Genomic DNA, 22,048 nt, shown 5'->3' with positions numbered 1-22,048 from the left:
CCACAGCAGGATGATGATTTTATTGCTGAAGAAAGGCCTATTGACACCTCAGGCCCTGTCAACCAGCCCACAAGCCCCATCCGGTTTGGGAGATCCACCAGTCCATCCCAGCCTGCTGACAAACCGACTGCGCCAGTGCAAACCGGTGATGCTAAGGATGATGAAGTTGTAATTACTGGTATTGGCCGCACAAAGCCCAGCAATCCTGTTGCTTTATCCAAGCATACCGCCAAAGAAGAATTTGCTGCCATGGGCAAAGGCAAGTGGAATGTTGACTTGGCGACCTATGCTGCTCTGAATGCCCAAGATCTTCATTCTGGCTATCTGAACCGGCTGTATACCAGCCGTGATTATGAAGCTAGTCTGGTGAATATGATGAAAGAGAAATCTGAGGTAACTTCCCTATGCTTTTCCCTGCTTGGACATTTCAATCTTGTTAATTCTCCTAGCCCCCAAGGGCCGGTTTAGAATCTCCATTCAAACCAGGACTTGCTAATATAAATCTCCATACTTCGGAATTCGCTGATATAGCCCCCAAGGGCCGGTTCAACTTAGCGTAGTTAAACCGGGACTTTAAGTAATTGTCATCTTTATTTGAGCAAATAGACATTAGCCCCCAAGTGCCAAGTTGAATACTTGTATTGATCTTGGGACTTTAGAATCTATTGAAAGATTTAAGATCAAATATACATTAGCCCCCAAGGGCCAAGTGCATAACTTGTTATGTGGTTGGTACTTCAATTGTTGTACTGCTTGCGGAATCATATATCTGTCTGTATGCAGGCTGAGCTGAAGACAAAAGAAAGCCAAGTCGCCGATCTCCAAGAAAATCTGAAATCCCAACAAGCTGAAACCTCCAAAGCAAAAGAGGAATTAACCAGCGCTTTAAGCGCCATGGAACAGCTTAAGGAGGGCTTCAAGAAGAAGCGGGCGGATTGGGCCACTGAAAAATCCGCTTTAACCAAACGAGCAGAAGATGCCGAGGCTGCACTGAAACCGGTGGTGGACGAACTGACCAGCATAAAGCGGCAAGTGCATGCCATGACCGCTGCTATCTTTGGTAAGCTGGTTTGATTTCTGGATTGATTCGGCCGTCTTATAAAGCTGCCGGTTTGTTAACCCTTTGTAATATTTCAGGGACACGCATTGGTCACTTGGGGTCAGATGTGCGGAAGAAATTGAAAGCCGCTTACACATTGACCGAACAACTGTACACTAGTGCACATCGGATCATCTCTGCTGCATCCCACAACAATCCGGCGCCCACTTTGATTCAGGACACTCTAAAGAGACTGTTGATGCTTCCTGCCCGGGTTGAAGAGCTGAAGAAATCCGCTGCTCGAACTGGTGCGATCAATGCCTTAATCTGGGCAAAAGCTTGGGTACCGGATTTTGATCCTGTTGAAGCGGCTCAGGGCTATCCCAGCTTGAAGGAAGACGGGTCAGAGTTTATTGAAGCGGATCTGCGAGTAATAAACTGGGAGGTGCGTCCGCTAGCTTGTCAATTGGTTGAAAAAGCAGACTTGTCTCATTATCAAGCCCAATATGACAACCAAAACAAGCGAGTAGTTGCACTAATTCCTAAAGCGGAAAATCTTATCCCTCCAATCCGTAAGCATACTTACGCTCCCGATATTGAACTGTCATTGCTGATCCATGATGAAGCTGTCTTTCAAGCATTAATGGGAATCGACTGGACAACTGTTGATTTCCAGCCGCTGGGTAGAGAAGTTGAAGTTGAAGCGGCGTGGGATGACCCACAACCATCAGGCCAGGCTAGTGACCAAGCTTGAATCAGAAGCCGTTCTAAACTGCTTCTCCTTTGCGAAAAAACAATGATCTTATTTTGGGCACTGTGTTGCCTTGTAATAGGCTAGCCGATACTCTTGATTTTGATATGCCTTCGTGCATAATTACTGCAACTTGTTCTTCCTTTGGGTGATGAACTTTCCAAAGTATTTTCTGTAATACAAAGAATCTTAAAGCGCCACCGCGGTTGTACCGTCAGGTGGAGTATGATGTCTACATATGTGAAATCAAAATATCTGAAATATGATCAAATCTTTGGGATACATAATACCTGCCATCGTTGGGCATGAAGTTGGCTTGGCCAATCTTGAAGCGGAGGTTTATAAACCCACACTGTTGGAGGAGATAGCAGCTCCTGTATATATATAATGCCGGTTTACCATGTAAACCGTGCCGGGTTATAATAAAACACCGTGTTACTCCGTAATAGGATGTTAAAAAATCAAACCGGGAAAATAGTCTCCGGATTAAAAAATGGACCGTGTTCCGTCAATTGACACTTTGAACCGGTTTAAAACTTTGTCGGTTTAAAAAAACCCAAGAAAGAAAGAAATATATATCAAAGAAAATTGTGAAGCAAAGGAAATGATAAAACCGTTTGCAAAAAGAGGCTTATTTGAGCCGATCAGATGGCGTTACCATGGTCGGACACGACCAAGCTCCCGATAGGTGTAGCTATGGTTCAAGTCAGCCAGGTCCCCAAATGAAACCGTGGCATTTATGCCGATCAAGAGGCGTGGCAATGGTTTAGGTTCGACCAAGCCCCCAAGTGATTCTGTGGCCTTAGGCCGATCAAGAGGCGTGACTGGTTCAGACTTGACCATGTCCCCAAGTGATCTGGTGGCTTTCGCCTATCAAAAGGTGTTGCATTGGTTCGGATACGACCAAGCCCCCAAGTGATATTACATGATGCTTTGAAAAGCTAACTCAAGGGGTAAACCGGAGGCCGCTTTAGAACAACTCCGTGTAACCACACATGATGTAAAAGAACAGATACCCCGCTTTAGCTGAGGTTCTGGTTTATTATATTAATCATAATATATACATCGTCGTAATATGTACATAAGTAGAGCCAATGGCTCAGGTATAGTAAGGCCGAAGATGAGCTATGTTCCACGGCCTGTTGGTCTCCTCCTCTGATGTACGTGAGTCTTTATGCTCTCGAATATCAATCAGATAGTATGACCCGTTGTGCAGATTCTTGCTGACCACGAAAGGTCCCTCCCAAGGTGGGGATAGCTTATGCATATCAGTCTGATCTTGGATGAGCCGAAGCACCAAATCTCCTTCCTGAAAGGTTCTGGTTTTGACTCGGCGACTGTGATAACGACGAAGATCCTGTTGGTAAATCATCGAGCGGGCGGCTGCTATGTCACGTTCTTCATCCAACAGGTCCAAAGCGTCTTTTCGTGCTGTCTCGTTGTCCGCTTCAACATAAGCCGCCACATGAGGTGAGTCATGACGGATATCACTTGGGAGAACCGCCTCCGCTCCGTAGACCATGAAGAACGGCGTGTATCCTGTTGATCTGTTGGGTGCATCATGATGCTCCATAACACAGATGGTAACTCTTCTACCCAACAACCCGGTGTTCTCGACCTCAGGATCACTCGCATGTTTGCTGTGAGACCTACGCGCCACCACCCCTCATCGACAAATTACCGAAACAATCGCTATTACTTGGCGGCTCGTCCGCCTTGGTAGCGCAAGATCCGCTGCATACATCTGATCTGATTTACTACATTTGCACCGTACAAATCATGGACGATCTCTTATGTTTCGGTTTTGTGATTATATTTAATTTGTATAGTGGCATCTACTACTTTTAAGGCCCGTTTGTTTCTTCAATTTAGTGCCAACGTCTATGTAACCTGCATTTAGTGCATCCGGTTACAGCTAACTGCAACCTTTACGGAATTCCTTTCTCTAACTCAAAACCATAATCAGAAATTCGGCATCATAGTTTGAATTGCGGCATTTCATTCATCAACCGAAACAAGTAGTCCAAAACTTGTGCAGCTTCAGTGGGACTGTGGTCATTTCTTGTGCAGGAGAACTAGTACTGGAGCAACTGGCATGTTGATCATCTCAAACTTGCAGCTCACCCATGTATCAACAGGTAAGCTTGACACAAATGATTCAACAATATCGAGTTTACAGATAAGAAAGCAAAGAAGATAAATGGGTTCGATCTTAAATGATACTCCCTCCGATCCAAAATAAGTGTCACCGGGGGCAGATCCACAGTTGGTCATGGGTGTACATTCAAAAATTTTGGCTAGAATTTTTTTTATATGATGTATACTTTAAGGGTATGTCTAGGTCTCAGTCGACTGAGACTTCGCGAAGTCTCAGTCGGCTGACATCACCATGAACAGATTAGGCCCATTTTATCTCCCTCCCTGTTGGGTCTTAATTTACCCCATTGTGGGCCTGGGGTGTGGGCTCTGTTTGCTTGTCTTTTTTGTTTTTGTTGTTTGTTTGGCCCGTTTTATGTCCCTCCCTGTCCATGGAAGCAACAAACATCAGAAACATGCAGTTGACGTCATAGCTGACCTCCCTCCCTGTCTATGGACGCAGCAAACAAAAGAAATTAGGCCATGCTCCAGCAGGCCCATTTCCAAATGGAACTGCTAGATGTCGACGTCCCAGCTGACCTGAGACGTCCTGTAACTTGGAGTGAGCTAGAGTTTTAGTGAACTACTAGGACAAGTGAGCTGGACACTAGTGCTAAATCTACTGAAAGAGAACAAAAAATATTAATGAGGTACTCCCTCCATCCAAAAAATAGTAACGCTATGTTTGGATGTACGCATTGAGAGGTAGTATTGACATTGGGCATTTGTAACTACCGAATGCCAGCGTTTGGATGTCTTTAGTATTCGGTCGCGGAATTACAACCTGATATTGGACACAGCCCGCCAAGACTAGCGAGTCCCCGCGCGAATTCCTCGCCTCCTCGCTCGGTTTTCGGGTGAAATTGCCCAACCCCGCTCCCTTTACCTCTCCGTCCCTTCCCCAAAACAAAAAAAAACAGAGCAGGTGCGCGGAGCAAGGAGAAGCGGTGCTCATCTCTCGCCGTCCTCCGCCTTCTCTCCCGTCTCCGGTAGGTCTCCTCCATCCCCGCCGCCCTCCTTCTTCTCCTCTAAATCTGAATATGGCAGGCCTTCTCCCTATGGTTCACCCCCCCCCCCCTCGCGACCCCAATCCTCCCCAATCTCCTACCCGCCTCTGTCCCCTGCGCCCCCACCGCCGGTCAGCCATCCCCTGAACGGCCCTCTCCCAGCCCTGTTCCTCTCCCACCCATATCCCTCTTCTTTCTCTCTAACCCATCCCTAATCCCATAGCCCTCCCTCCCGGTCAGATCCAATGGCCTCCCCTCCCTGTTCCCCATCGGTTGTCCCTCCCTCTGCCCCATGGTCGCCCCTCCGCCTGTCAATCGTTGTCTTTCCCTTTGCATACATCCAACTTCTGCATGCTAAGATACTATCTTACTAATTGTCTCTCTTAATTTAATTTTGCAGGTTATTTGGCTTGGTTTGGCACATCCCTGGGCTGATTGAAGGTATATTAATCAGTAATTTGTGCTTTTCACAAGGAACAAATATTTTCAGTTTGGTCATGCCTTCATATGATGTATAGAAAAAATCAGTATACCTCATAGTAAAGGCTTCTTGTACCATGTCTTATATGACTGAATGCTTGCTGAAATTTTGATACTTGTTGTAGCACACATTAGTACATCAGTCTTAGCTGCAGCATATGACTGAATGCTTGTCTTTCACGGCTGATTGATTGCTTGTTTTGGCATAATTTTAGATAGCTTGTTGCACGGTGTCTTGCTTATAGCTATTCATATATGAATGATTGATAGCTTGCTTGATTGCTTGTCTCCCGCTGATTGATATCTTGCTTGCTGAATTTTTGATGGCTTGTCTTTCATGGCTAATTGAATGAGGCATTCATGTCTAATTTCTGAAATGTAATGTAGCTGCACCATGTCTGACTTGGACTTGGTTGCTTACATAAACGAGGAGAACAAAAGAAGAAAGAGGAGGCGAATAGTTTTGACCAAACTATACTTTGAATCGTTTCTTCTTGGGATAGCATATCTTAGTACGCAGAGGGCACCAAGGGATTTAGGAAGCTTTACTGACGATGAGGAAAAAAACATTCATCGGAAGTATTTGCTAAAAGGATTGTATGATGGGGCAGAAGTAACATGCTATGATCAGCTACGTTTAACTAAAAGAAACTTCCATGACTTATGCACCATGTTGCGTGAGAGGGCTGGTCTTTGTGACAGTGTCTATGTTTCCGTGGAAGAAAAGGTGGCAATGTTCTTGTTGGTAGTTGGCCATGGTATCAAAATGAGGATTCTGGGTGGCACTTACAAGCGCTCCTTATGGACTATTAGTACACACTTTGACGATGTATTAAAAGCGATTCTATCTCTAACCGGGGAGTTCATTAAGCTCTATGATCAGCTACGTTTAACTAAAAGAAACTTCCATGACTTATGCACCATGTTGCATGAGAGGGCTGGTCTTTATGACAGTGTCTATGTTTCCGTGGAAGAAAAGGTGGCAATGTTCTTGTTGGTAGTTGGCCATGGTATCAAAATGAGGATTCTGGGTGGCACTTACAAGCGCTCCTTATGGACTATTAGTACACACTTTGACGATGTATTAAAAGCGATTCTATCTCTAACCGGGGAGTTCATTAAGCTTCCCGATCCTTCTACTCAGCCACCTGATGATTACAAATGGAAGTAGTTTGGTAATGCACTTGGAGCGCTCGATGGGTGTCATGTTGATGTTTGTGTACCTGTGTGTGACCAAGGGAGATATAGGAACAGGAAGCAAGCTATCACCACTAACATGCTTGGTGTGGTTGATTGGAATATGAAATTTATGTATGTCTTGCCTGGCTGGGAGGGTTCAGCTTCTGACTCAAGAGTCTTGCGTGATGCAATGAGGTTGAGCCGCCAAGATGCATTTGTCGTACCACATGGTATGACACTTTCTCTTGGTAATTCATTTCTCCTATGTAATTGATAGCTAACTCACTTGCTTGCCACACTAGGGAAATATTATTTAGTTGATGCTGGTTATACCAACGGTCCTGGATTTCTTGCTCCATTCAGATCGAATTATTAATGCTTGTTGTGTGTTACACAACTTTTCAAGGGATAGGCAGCATGTGATGGATGATTTGTTGCTGGTGGAAGTGGATAATGAAATAGCCTCTTCTGAAGATGATCCTCTAGATGATGCCAACTTAATTAGGAGTGTTCAAGTCAGCACTTCATGGACCAACTTTAGAGAGCAGCTAGCTAATGACATGTTTGATGAGTACCTCGTGAGACGTGCTAAACTAGAGTTGGAGTAGGATGTGTGGGTCAACTAGATAATGGTGTACGTTCTCTTTTGTGCTAGCTAGTTGATATGGCTTTGCTAGGATGTGTGGGTCAGCACTGCATGGACTTTGCTTGTGTGATAGCCTAGCTTGCTAATGGTACCTTTTGGGTATTTTGTATATGCCTCATATTAAGAAATTAATATATATATATATATGTGTGTGTGTGATATTACCTTGTTGTATTTGTGTTTCAATTTACATGCATCTTACATTGTCTTTGTGTTTGGATATTATGTGCATGCATTTTCTTATAGGACCATGGCTGAAGAAGGTGGAAAAAAATTTGGTAGAAATTACCTCACATGGACAGATAAAATGGACATTGCACTACTGGAGGTCCTTGTTGAGCATCACAACAATGGTGATCATGCCCAGAATGGATGGAAGTCCCATGTCTACAGTGCTTTTATAGGTAATGTGAGTGAGAAGTGCAATGTGACCATCACAAAGGAAAACATAAGTTCAAGGTGCAAAACCTTTGAAAAGCACTATGAGGCCATTAGCAAGATGCTTTCTCAAAGTGGATTTGGGTGGGATTGGATCAATAACAAGCTGTCAATTGATAGTGAAGATGTGTGGATTAAATATGTCGCGGTAAGAAATTTATCCGTTCCACATTTTGATTGTATTGCACATATGTAAGATATACCTTTCTTTGACAACTCTCTTTGTGTGTGTGTGCAGGCTAACAAGAAAGTGGGATTTTACAAGAACAAGGTCATTAAAAATTGGGATGCTATCACCACCATATACTCAAAAGATCATGCAAATGGTGAAGGTGCTGGCACAGGTGCTGAAACTGTTGTAGAACCAACTATGGAACCCAATGAAGCCTCTCCTGAAGTGCCACACAAAAAATAGCGGACCGGTGATGCCATCCTGTGCCTACTTGGGGATATGAAAGGCTCATTTAATGATGATTTGAAGTCACTTGAGCCTTTACCTCTGCCCCAAGTTACACCTCCTGCTGAAATCCTCGCGACACTTGAGATGATCCTTGATTTGGCTCGTGGTGACATATTGCGATCTTATGGTAAGTTGATCCTTAGCGAACGCTTGTACCAAGCACTTCTTGAGCTTCCCATGAACTTCAGGAAGGAATGGTTGTTGATGTTGGAATAGTAGAATGGCTCTTGATAGATAATATGTATGTGTACTGCTACTTTTAGTTCTCCTAGTGTGTGTGAGACTTTTGAACTTGTCCTAAAGTTGCATGGTTGATGCATAAGACTTGTTATGTGTTCTGGATGATGTGAGACATGTTATAATGTGTAATGGGGTTGGCAAGGCTATCATAATATGCTGCTGCTACCTACAGTTTTGAGCCTATTTTTCACGCTTTTGAATAGTTCATATTGTCCAATGCATGATTGTATGGTCCTGTTGCCTATCTACACTTTTCAGCCTATTTTTCATGTATTTTGGATAATTGATGTTGTCTGTACCAATTTTTAAATTATTTGCATGCGATTTTATTGTATTATAATACATAATCTCAAGTATATGGCATGACGATCAGATTTCATTTCGAAACTTGTACAAGCAATTATTATATTGTTCATACACTTCACAATGTCCAATTCTACACTATGGGCATCCAAACAAGATTTGGCATTGCTCCGTCCCTTGAATTCCAAGTGCCCAATACAAGAACATCCAAACACAAAGTGTGGCATTGCAGCTCAATACCAATGCCTTGGGATATTAGGCATTGGAGCCAATGCAATACCAAGGTCTTCAATGTCTACATCCAAACATAGCGTAAAAGATAGTATCAAGCAGTACAGCTGTAGTTTTAGAAGAAAAAACTAAATACAAATGCACCACTATGCACCAGCAACTACGAGTAATAAAGCTGAAGCTGCGGAGTGGAGTGGTGCCATGCATGAAGCAGGCTACACTCAAGATTCATCAATTCTGCTGCCCTAGTTACATCAATAAACAACACATCGATCGATCTCACTAATTTCAAACCATAGTCCATGCATTTCAACAGGTCCATTTTCACACAAGCAAACAACACCTATGAGAAAAAAACAATGTGGCTCCAACAAAAAACACATAATTCATGATTTGAGCATGGGTGTGACAAAAACCACACATGACCTACAAGTCGTTCAAATTTAGTAAAGGGGATCTTGATTGGTATTAAGGATGTTGACAAGATGATGGCCATTGGATTCCCTCTCAACTATACTGTACCAGTTAGGTAGATTAGACAAGCACACCTAATAATAACCAAAAATATCTATAGAAAATTTCACAGCCCTGTGTCAGAAAATAAAGTAGTAGCATCTAAGAATACTACACTAAAATCATTCAAAATCTGCATCAGAGATAGTTAAGTTGAACTCCCCTCTTAATGGTATTCTTTAGTCTGTCGTAGTTGACCAGAAGAGCTAGATCGACCAAATACAGTGAGAAATACTACATGTGCAAATCACTTGCATGGTAGTACTGAGGAGTGGTCACTTACGAGGATTTTATTTCCCTCCCTGAATGTGTCCTTGAAGATAGCATGTCGGCTATAACATGGCACATGCCTCAAGGGGAACAAAATTACCTCGAGCTCAAGCACGAACATGATTAACTTGTCGTTTCTGATTTCAAACAGTACTGTTGGGTGGTCTCTAGAGAGATGTTGACCCTGGGTCCACATTCCAGAGACTTGTAGAAAAATAAAGGTACTTTCCCTAAAAAAATATACAAAATAATTGATTTTTAGTTTTGATTCCTTGGGGAAACAAACCTATTTAATGCAAAAAGAAAAAAGAAAAATAAATAAGTTTGTACTTTGTATATGATTTTAAAAAAAGTAACAAATAGAAAAATATATATCTTGAAAATGGCCCCCATGCCGCGCTCCGACCAAAAAGACAAAGCTAGTTGTGAGATCGGGTGCTTGATTTGTGTTTGCGGGCACGACAAAAAATGGGAATTGTGTTTGCCTAGTTGACGGGGGAGGTATCTTACCTGCTCTGCAAAAACTAGCCCCCTCACCCCGCTGGTCGTTCAGACAAAGCAAAAAAGCCTAGTTGCAATCATGTTGGTAAAAAAAGACATGCAGTTGTAATCCGGGGACACCGCTTACAGTTGCATGACTAATTTTCCCCCTCTCCCCGCTGCCCTCTCTCTTCCCGCCGCCACCCCCTCTGACAAAACAAAGCTCCCAATTGCAACCATGTTAGAAACACATGCAGTTGCATGACTAGAGTTGGACATGCGACCGACCCTATCTTTCTTCCCGCCGCCCCTCTGACAAAACAATGGCCCCAATTACAACCAAGTTAGAAGACATGCAATTGTGTGAGTATAGTTGGACATGCAACTAGCCCCCCTCCTCGTCGGTCCCTTCGACAAAGCAAAAGCGCAGTTGCAACCAACTTAGAAGACATGCAGTTGCGTGACTATAGTTGGACATGCAACTGCCCCGGGGCCCTCTTGCCATCGCCCCCTCCAACAAAAAGGCCCAGTTGTGACCAAATTTGAAGAGATGTAGTTGTGTGCCTCGTGTGGGACATGCAACTGGCCCGCCAATCCCTTCGACAAAGTAAAAGCGTAGTTGCAACCAAGTTAGAAGACATACAGTTGCGTCAGTATAGTTGGACATGCAACTGCCGCCCCCTCTCTCTTGCCGCCGCCCCATCCGATAAAACAAAGGCCCCAGTTGCATACAAGTTTGAAGACATGCAGTTGTGTGCCTAGTGTGGGACATGCAACTGGCCCCTCTCCTCGTCGATCCCTCCAACAAAACAGAAGCCTACCTGGAACCAAATTAGAAGACATGCACTTGCGAACCATGTTGGAAGATATGCAGTTCCATAACTACAATTGGGTATGCAACTGGCCCCCTCTCACACCGCCGCCCGCTCCGACAAAACAAAGCCACTTGCAATTGCAACCAAGTTAGAAGACATGCAGTTGCCACCATGTTGGAACACATGTAATTGCATGACTATAGTTGAGCATGCAACTGGCACCCTCTCTCTTCCCGTCGCCCCCTACGACAAAACAAAGGCCCCAGTTACAACCAAGTTAGAAGACATATAGTTGCGTGACTAGTGTGGGACATGCAACTAGCCCCCTCTCTTCCTGCCACCCTCTCTCCTACAAAACAGAGGCCTAGTTCCAACCCATTTACAAGACATGTAATTGCATGACTACAGAAGGACATGCAACTAACCCCATCTACATGTTGCCCGCCCCCCCAACAAAACAAAACCCCACTTGCAACCATTTTGGAAAACATGGAGTTGTGTGACTATAATTGAACATGCAACTGGCCCCTCTCTTCCAGCCACCTAGTTGGAAACTATGTTGGAAGACAAGCAGTTGTGTGACTAGTGCAGGACATGCAAATGGCCCCTCTCCTTGTCGGTCCCTCTGACAAAACAAAAGTCCAAGTTGTAATAAGGTTAGAAGACATGCAATTGCGACCATGTTGGAAGGCCTAAAATTGCATGACTATACTTGAGCATGCAACTGGCCCCCTCTCTCTTGATCCCGCCCTCCTTCGACAAAACAAAGGTCCCAGTTGCAACTAAGTTAGAAGACCTGCAGTTGTGTGGCTAGTGCGGGACATGCAACTAGCCCTGTCTCTGTCTGACAAAAACAAAACCTGAGTTGCAACCAAGTTAGAAGACATGCAGTTGCGACCATGTTGGAAGACATGCAGTTGCATGACTCTAGTTGAGCATGCAACTGGCCCCCACTCTCTTGTCGTCTCCCCCTCCGACAAAACAAAGGCTCTAGTTGCAACCAAGTTAGAAGATATGCAATTACGTGCCTAGTGTGGGACATGCAATTGGCCCCTCTAGTCGTCGGCCCCTCCGATAAAAACAATAGTTGACTTGCAACCGACATGTAGTTGCATGACTATAGTTGAGCATGCAACTGGCCCCCTCTCTCTTGCTGCCACCCCTCCGACAAAACAAAGGCCCCAGTTGCAACCCAGTTAGAAGACATGCAATTGTGTGCCTAGTTTGGGACATGCAACTTGCCCTCTCTTCGTATGACAAAACAAAGGCCTAGTTGCAACCAAGTTAGAAGACATGCAGTTGCATGACTACAGTTGAGCATGCAACTGGCCCCCTCTCTCTTGCTGCCACCCTTCCGACAAAACAAAGGCCCCAGTAGCAACCCAGTTAGAAGACATGCAATTGTGTGCCTAGTTTGGGACATGCAACTGGCCCTCTCCTTGTATGACAACACAAAGGCCTAGTTGCAACCAAGTTAGAAGACATGCAATTGCGACCATGTTTGGCAGACATGTAGTTGCGTGAACAGTTGAGCATGCAACTAGCCTCCTCTCTTTGGCCGCCGCCCCATCCGACAAAACAAAGCCACTTACAGTTGCAACCAAGTTAGAAGACATGCAGTTGCGTGGCTAGTGTGGGACATGCAACTGGCCCTCTCCTTGTCGGTCCCTTTGACAAAGCAAAAGCGCAGTTGCAACCAAGTTAGAAGACATGAAGTTGCATCACTATATAGTTGGACATGCAACTACCCCCCCCCCTCCTCTCTCTTGTTGTTGCCTCATCTGACAAAACAAAGCCCCCAGTTGCAACCAAGTTTGAAGACATGCAGTTGTGTGCCTAGTGTGGGACATTACCGAGCGGTAGTAGGCCTTCTGGATCTGACTCCTCTTCCTGAGTCAGCTAAGGCCCCCTAGTGTGAATGATGTAGTCATCATCGGTGTTGTCGGGTTCTTCATCTAAAACTTCCATGTAGTCATCCTCGTCCTCACATTCTTCATCTTCAGTGGCATTCCCAAATTGAATCACGCAAACAATTGACCTTGGGGAAGGCTGGTCCAAGTAGAAAAAAGTAGCTGACTCTTCCCTAACTTATTGTCTGCAACAAACTTCCTCCAACCACTCTCATACATTGCACTCTGTCAGCGCCCCTTGCGACACTTTACAGTCTAAAACTAGCATATATTACTAGGCATGACTGAACAAAACAACAACGAAAAGATGAAAAAACCTACAGGAAACAACGTACAAATCAGAAAAATGACAAACGACAAGAACAAGCAACAAAAATCTACAGGAAGCAACCTACATGGTTTGAACATGAACATCAAACAGTGAATTCTACAAAAAGCTACACTCTACACTCTACATGGGTCAGAAAAGGGCTAGAAAAAAAGAGATACACTGAACTCTTAAAAACATGAACCAACCATATCGGTGCAAAAAACACACAGTTACAAAGAGAGGACGGTTGCTAGTAGAACACTAATAAAAAAGGTTATGCTGCTAGTTAAATCATGGCCATGGTTTCTCGAAGTAAAAGACAAGATAAAAACATTAATAAATGATCCCTATTATTTTAGACGTATAAAATCCCTATTATGCCAGTAAGCGTCTTTCTACTCTCTAACCACACAGGAAGAGCTTGACATGCTAGATGAAAAAAAAATCAATGATTCAATGTAAACAACTAGTTAACTAGGGGCTCCCCTCTGCTTCAAAAACTCGAGGAGAAAAAAGGAAAAAAGATCAACCTTTAACAAATATATTTTGTGATGATGAGTATAAACTAAAAAAGGATCAGAAAAAATAGAGGCTGCGGAGTTAGCCCTGCATTTTTTAACTCCTTCCCGACATACATGCCGATGCCACTTGCGCTGCTCCCGCAGTTGCAAGGGCTCGGACAAACTCTGCAAACCGTCTCTTGTGCACATAATAAGCGCCAAACATAAATTTGTGCTAGTGAGACGCATACATATTCAGCTAATGATTTTAGTTCAATACTTGTATGCTTCCAAAGAAAAAGGATTTTGAGATAATGATGAGTTATCATTCGTGTCGCCGCTGATGACTAAAAAGATATATTTACATTGTGATGTGGAGATAAAAAAGATGAGTATGTCGAAAGACCATATTATCTTGATTCATATACAAAAAATGAACATCGTACTGATTCATATGGTTTCAGCAAAAAAAGAAAACAGAAATAACATGTTGCTGCTGGAAACTTGGTTTCATTAATCATTCTCTTTTGATTCCACAAAAAGAGAGATTTGAACATGCTACTGACTAAATAGGGTCTCAACAAATAAACTGACAAAACAAATAAACATGCCACTCCTAGTGATAGATTTCAGTAGTAATCTCTCCTCTTTATGGAGAAAGATTTTGAAAAAACATGCTACTGATTAGATAGGGGTTCTGAAAAACAAATAAACATAGCCACTCCTACTGATATATTCAGTGACAAACTCTCTTGTTTCAAGAGAAAGATTTCAAAACATGCCATTGATTAAATATGGTTTCAATAAAATCTAAATAAACAAACAAGAGACTGAACCACTCCTAGTGATGGCTCACTAATACATATGAGGGGGTTCTAGTTCAGTAATAATCCTCAAAACATGCAACTGACTACGAAAAAAATTGTTTCAGCAAAATCATATTCTTCAAGCTACTAATCTGGACTAAATAAACAAACAAGGGAGTGAACCACTCCTAGTGATGGGTCAGTAATAGATATGAGGGGATATGAGAAGCACTTCTAGAGACAACAAATATCCCAAAAGAACAGTATCAGTGTTAGCACTCACCAGATCAAAAAAGTTGTCCAAAAAAAAGAATGGCTAGCACAGGTTATATCCTAACAAAAATGAAATGTCAACTTAGCAAGCCTAAAACACATCTCTCTTGTCACCTACTGATGTACAGAGGGTGTAAAAATGCACTCTACTCTCTCTCTCTCTCTCTCTTTACCCCTGGCTCAAATACTATAGCAGGTTCTTCACGCTAGGAACCCTAAGAAAAACTTCTCTATAGTACCTACAAGCATAAAAAAATAAGTGGTGTTGATAATACTACTTCCAGTGCAATCCAAAGGAGAAAACACTTCATCTCAGTCTCTTAGGGATACTAAAATTCTAGTACTACTAGTTATAAAAAATCTTTATTGGACAAAGCCTCGAAAACAGAGCAAAAAGCAAAATCTGAATGACAAAAGAGGTGCCACATAAAAACAGAGCTTTATTTATCAAGGTAAGTGAATCCCGCTACAAGCAAATAAACCACTTTCATCCTCAAATCCAGCACGCCGACATTGCCGATCGACACGCGTGAACAAGAGACACTATTATGCATGAAAGCACAAAAATTAAAACTAAAAATAAAAAAGGTCTAAACTCTGGGGGCTATTCTCTGCTTGAAACTACTAATCAAATGCTTGATATAAGCAAAACAATCAGGCGGGCATGAAAGTAAAACCCGTATCTACTCTACTGGATACATGGCCAGCGTGACAAACTCCAACAATGCAGCAAACATGTACTTAGCATCGTGCCATCCCGGGACCTCATGTCGCTGACTCACACCAAGCCCTACACTAAATTATTCAGACTAACAAGCAAGAACTGAACTAACTGAAGCTAACTGGAAATAAAGACTTAAGTGCAGTTAACTTGGCGTGAGGTCTGTAGCACCTAACAAGGCCTACCAGCCGCGCACTCTGGCCGGCCTTCAGGCACCACAAACATCTTGAACCCATACGTGCAACTACCTCACCTTTACATCCACATGAATCACAAAATAACCACCTCCATTCTTTAACTGCTTGAAGAATAAGCACACGAAAAAAATGGTTAATAATCCTGGAGCCGATTCTATGCTTGAAGCTATTGATCTACACTTGATCCAAACAAAAATCAACCAATCCCCTTCAGATCTACAGTGTCGCAACAACAAACAAGACAAAAAACAGATAGAGAGAAGGTAGAGGAAACTCACTCCACCAGCAGCGCCGACCATCCTCTCTCGTTGGGCATGCAGTAGCACATCAATCTGTTTGTTGAAGAAACCTTGGAGCTCGTCGTCTTTTCTTCCCCTATGGACTTCTTACGATTTGAGAATGGGGAATGGAGAGAGACGATGTGGAATGAGCTCTGATTGTCCGTTCCCCTCTTCTTAATTACCACACGGGTGGCCGCTTCCCCTAACTCTCTTTATTGCGGCCCCAAAACAAAACAGAAAAAACAAAAAAGCCCGCACCGAACACCAGCCCAGCCCACAAAAGCAAAACGCTCGCACGGGATCGCGGTTCGACAAAAAAAAGAAGGAAATGGGCCGGTCCATGCCTTAGACAGGCTGAAACAAAGACAGAGCGCCCCGGAACGAATCTACAAGCAACGCAGAGATCGAACGGCTACCCAGTCGACTGAGACTTCGCGAAGTCTCAGTCGACTGATTTTTAGCACCTCCGTTACTTTAATACTTTTCAGTGCCCAAATGACCTTTCTCGCCAGTGCCATCTTTGGCAACAAAAGTGACGAAGCAAACACGAGTTAGACATCAGAGTACACCTACACATGTCATCAGTGTTAGAAGGGAGAGAGGGGTTTGGTGGAATTGTTCATTATATTGCTTGAGCCTCGTGGGCATATATATAGGAGTACATGATCTACTTAGAGTACAAGGCAAGCCAGAATATTTCCTAGTCTAACCTATGTTTCCTAATACAATCTCGTTACTCAACATCCCCCCCGCAGTCACAACGGTAGCGACGCAGACGGTGAGGCTGGAGAAGAATCCGAAGGCAAGCCGAAGGACAACCCCCCCCCCCCAGTCATAACGGTCGACGCATCGCAGAGTCGTGGCTGGAGTGGAAACCAACGAGGTTGCTCAAGGAGGCGGTAGCCCTTTATGCCATTTGTCGATGTAGCGGAGAGTGTGGTTGGTGGAGCCGTGGTCGAGGTAGCCGTGCGAAGAATGTCGTGGTCGATGTCGAGTCGAGGTGGCATGTGTCGAGAAAGTCGTCATGGAGCCGCGGGCGCAAGAGGGCGCCGAGTTAGCATGGGCGCAGTGGTGTCGAAGTAGGAGTGCGCCGGAAAGAAAATGTTGTTGACGACGCGTCGCGGCGGGTTTGCCAAGCCCGGGGACGCATCGTGGATGAAGGCACGCACCGGTGTTGCCAGCACGGGGCATGCGTAGACGGACGAAGATGAAGTTGACGAAGCACCGACCAGGCTTGCCAGGCATGGGGACACGTCGTGGATGAAGGCACGCATCGGTGTTGCCAGCACCGGGCATGCGTAGACGAGGGACCTGCACGAGCTGTACGCCATGTCGGAGAAGTCGGAGGGGCCAGCAGAGAAGAACTCGATGACGATTGCGGCGTCCATCGGCGCGGGGCCAATGTTGTTGGAGAACGTAGCAGAATTTTAAAATTTTCTACACATCATCAAGATCAATCTATGGAGTCATCTAGCAACAAGGTGAGAGGAGTGCATCTACATACCCTTGTAGATCGCGAGCGGAAGCGTTCAAGAGAACGGGTTGATGGAGTCGTACTCGTCGTGATCCAAATCACCGATGACCAAGCGCCGAACGGACGGCACCTCCGCGTTCAACACACGTACGGTTGGGAGAGACGTCTCCTCCTTCTTGATCCAGCAAGGGAAGAGGAGAGGTTGACGGAGATCCAGTAGCACGACGGCGTGGTGGTGGAAGCAGCGGGATCTTGGCAGAGCTTCGCCAAGCACCAACGAGAGGGAGAGGTGTCACGGGGGGAGAGGGAGGCGCCAGGGACTTGGGTGCGGCTTCCCTACCTCCCCTCCACTATATATAGGGGGCCTGGGGGGCGCCTGCCCCTACAGATCCCACCTAAGAGGAGGGGGCGGCGGCCTAGGGCTGGCTTGGCCCCCAAGGCAGGTGGAGGAGCCCCCACCCCCTTAGGGTTTCCAACCCTAGGCGCAAGGGAGGCCCAAGGGGGGCGCACCAGCCCACCAGGGGCTGGTTCCCTTCCCACTTCAGCCCATGGGGCCCTCCGGGATAGGGGGCCCCACCCGGTGGACCCCCAGGACCCTTCCGGTGGTCCCGGTACAATAGCGATGACCCCTGAAACTTTCCCGGTGGCCGAAACTGGTCTTCCTATATATAAATCTTTACCTTCGGACCATTCCGGAACTCCTCGTGACGTCCAGGATCTCATCCGGGACTCTGAACAATTTTCGGGTTACCGCATACTTATATCTCTACAACCCTAGCGTCACCGAACCTTAAGTGTGTAGACCCTACGGGTTCGGGAACCATGCAGACATGACCGAGACAACTCTCCGGCCAATAGCCAACAGCGGGATCTGGATACCCATGTTGACTCCCACATATTCCATGATGATCTCATCGGATGAACCACGATGTCGAGGATTCAATCAATCCCGTATTCAATTCCCTTTGTCAATCGGTACGTTACTTGCCCGAGATTCGATCGTCGGTATCCCAATACCTCGTTCAATCTCATTACCGGCAAGTCACTTTACTCGTTCCGTAATGCATGATCCCGTGACCAACTACTTAGTCACACTGAGCTCATTATTATGATGCATTACCGAGTGGGCCCAGAGATACCTCTCCGTCATACGGATGACAAATCCCAGTCTCGATTCATGCCAACCCAACAGACACTTTCGGAGATACCTGTAGTGCACCTTTATAGCCACCCAGTTAAGTTGTGACATTTGGTACACCCAAAGCACTCCTACGGTATCCGGGAGTTGCACAATCTCATGGTCTAAGGAAATTATACTTGACACTTAGAAAAGCTCTAGCAGACGAACTACACGATCTTGTGCTATGCTTAGGATTGGGTCTTGTCCATCACATCATTCTCCTAATGATGTGATCCCGTTATCAATGACATCCAATGCCCATGGTCAGGAAACCATAACCATCTATTGATCAACGAGCTAGTCAACTAGAGGCTCACTAGGGACATGTTGTGGTCTATGTATTCACACATGTATTACGATTTCCGGATAACACAATTATAGCATGAACAATAGACAATTATCATGAACAAGGAAATATAATAATAACCATTTTATTATTGCCTCTAGGGCATATTTCCAAGAGTCTCCCACTTGCACTAGATTCAATAATCTAGTTACATTGTGATGAATCGAACACCCATAGAGTTCTGGTGTTGATCATGTTTTCCTCGAGGAAGAGGTTTAGTCAACGGATCGGCGACATTCAAGTCCGTATGCACTTTACAAATATCTATGTCTCCATTTTGAACATTTTCACGAATGGAGTTGAAGCGACGCTTGATATGCCTGGTCTTCCTGTGAAACCTGGGCTCCTTGGCAAGGGCAATAGCTCGAGTGTTGTCACAGAAGAGAGTCATTGGGCCCGACGCATTGGGAATAACTCCTAGGTCGGTAATGAACTCCTTCACCCAGATTGCTTCTTGTGCTGCCTCCGAGGGTGCCATGTACTCCGCTTCACATGTAGATCCCGCCACGACGCTTTGCTTGCAACTGCACCAGCTGACTGCCCCACCATTCAAGATATACACGTATCCGATTTGTGACTTGGAGTCATCCAGACCTGTGTCGAAGCTAGCATCGACGTAACCCTTTATGACGAGCTCTTCGTCACCTCCATAAATGAGAAACATATCCTTAGTCCTTTTTAGGTACTTCAGGATATTCTTGACCGTTGTCCAGTGTTCCATGCCGGGATTACTTTGGTACCTTCCTACCGAACTTACGGCAAGGTTTACATCAGGTCTAGTACACAGCATGGCATACATAATAGACCCTTCATTGAAAAACACTTGTTCAAGTAGGCCTTTATGCTTTCCAAGAATTATATATCATTTCCCATCAATAGTATGTCATCCACATATAATATGAGAAATGCTACAGAGCTCCCACTCACTTTCTTGTAAACACAGGCTTCTCCATAAGTCTGCGTAAACCCAAACGCTTTGATCATCTCATCAAATCGACTGTTCCAACTCCGAGATGCTTGCACCAGCCCATAGATTGGGCGTTCGAGCTTGCACACCTTGTCAGCATTCTTAGGATCGACAAAACCTTCCGGCTGCATCATATACAATTCTTCCTTAAGGAAACCATTAAGGAATGTCGTTTTGACGTCCATTTGCCATATCTCATAATCATAGAATGCGGCAATTGCTAAGATGATTCGGACGGACTTCAGCTTCGCTACGGGTGAGAAAGTCTCATCGTAGTCAACCCCTTGAACTTGTCGATAACCCTTAGCGACAAGCCGAGCCTTATAGATGGTCACATTACCATCCGTGCCTGTCTTCTTCTTAAAGATCCATTTATTTTCTATGGCTCACCGATCATCAGGCAAGTCAGTCAAAGTCCATACTTCGTTTTCATACATGGATCCTATCTCGGATTTCATGGCTTCCAGCCAATTGTCAGAATCTGGGCCCGCCATCGCTTCTTCATAGTTCGAAGGTTCACCATTGTCCAACAACATGATTTCCAGGACAGGGTTGCCGTACCACTCTGGTGCGGAACGTGTCCTTGTGGACCTACGAAGTTTAGTAGCAACTTGATCTGAAGTTTCATGATCATCATCATCATTAACTTCCTCTCTAGTCGGTGCAGGCACCTCAGGAACATTTTCTTGAGTTGCGCCACTCTCCGGTTCAAGAGGCAATACTTCATCAAGTTCTACTTTCCTCCCACTTACTTCTTTCGAGAGAAACTCTTTCTCTAGAAAGGATCCATTCTTGGCAACAAAGATCTTGCCTTCGGATCTGAGGTAGAAGGTATACCCAATAGTTTCTTTAGGGTATCCTATGAAGACGCATTTTTCCGATTTGGGTTCGAGCTTTTCAGGTTGAAGTTTCTTTACTAAGCATCGCATCCCCAAACTTTTAGAAACGACAGCTTAGGTTTCTTCCCAAACCATAATTCATACGGTGTCGTCTCAACGGATTTCGACGGAGCCCTATTTAAAGTGAATGCGGCAGTCTCTAAAGCATAGCCCCAAAATGACAGCGGCAGATCGGTAAGAGACATCATAGATCGCACCATATCTAATAGAGTGCGATTACGATGTTCGGACACACCTTTACGCTGAGGTGTTCCAGGCGGTGTGAGTTGTGAAACTAATCCACATTTCCTTAAGTGCGTGCCAAATTCGTGACTCAAATATTCTCCCCACGATCTGATCGCAAGAACTTGATTTTCCTGTCACGTTGATTCTCAACCTCACTCTAAAATTCCTTGAACTTTTCAAAGGTCTCAGACTTGTGTTTCATTAAGTAGATATACCCATATCTACTTAAGTCATCAGTGAGGGTGATAACATAACGATAGCCACCGCGAGCCTCAACACTCATTGGACCGCACACATCAGTATGTATGATTTCCAATAAGTTGGTTGCTCGCTCCATTGTTCCAGAAAACGGAGTCTTGGTCATCTTGCCCATGAGGCATGGTTTGCACGTGTCAAATGATTCATAATCAAGAGACTCCAAAAGCCCATCTGCATGGAGTTTCTTCATGCGTTTGACACCGATGTGACCAAGGCGGCAGTGCCACAAGTATGTGGGACTATCATTATCAACCTTACATCTTTTGGTATTCACACTATGAATATGTGTAACATCACGTTCGAGATTAAATAAGAATAAACCATTGACCAGCGGGGCATGACCATAAAACATATCTCTCATATAAATAGAACAACCATTATTCTTGGATTTAAATGAGTAGCTATCTCGGATTAAACGAGATCCCGATACAATGTTCATGCTCAAAGCTGGCACTAAATAACAATTATTGAGGTTTAAAACTAATCTCGTAGGTAAATGTTGAGGTAGCGTGCCGACGGCGATCACATCGACCTTGGAACCATTCCCGACGCGCATCGTCACCTCGTCCTTCGCCAGTCTCCGCTTATTACGCAGCTCCTGTTTTGAGTTACAAATATGAGCAACCGCACCGGTATCAAATACCCAAGAACTACTACGAGTACTGGTAAGGTACACATCAATAACATGTATATCACATATACCTTTGGTGTTG

At 44.6% G+C, this 22,048-nt stretch overlaps 1 protein-coding gene across 1 annotated transcript; it reads left to right on the top strand.

Annotated features, from left to right (window-relative positions):
* Positions 1–4,769: 4,769 nt before the first annotated feature.
* LOC125523949 lies at positions 4,770–8,597 on the top strand. The gene is made up of 4 exons (XM_048689025.1): positions 4,770–4,915; positions 5,334–5,374; positions 7,485–7,824; positions 7,915–8,597. Exons 3-4 carry the CDS (start codon positions 7,489–7,491, stop codon positions 8,089–8,091), a joined length of 513 nt encoding a protein of 170 aa, XP_048544982.1. The 5' UTR covers positions 4,770–4,915; positions 5,334–5,374; positions 7,485–7,488; the 3' UTR covers positions 8,092–8,597.
* Positions 8,598–22,048: the final 13,451 nt, after the last annotated feature.

This window comes from Triticum urartu, chromosome 1 (genome assembly GCF_003073215.2).
Source record: "Triticum urartu cultivar G1812 chromosome 1, Tu2.1, whole genome shotgun sequence".
NCBI classification, from domain to species: domain Eukaryota; kingdom Viridiplantae; phylum Streptophyta; class Magnoliopsida; order Poales; family Poaceae; genus Triticum; species Triticum urartu.
Note: the sequence above shows the minus strand (reverse complement) of the source record. Positions and strands in the feature narration are given on the sequence as shown.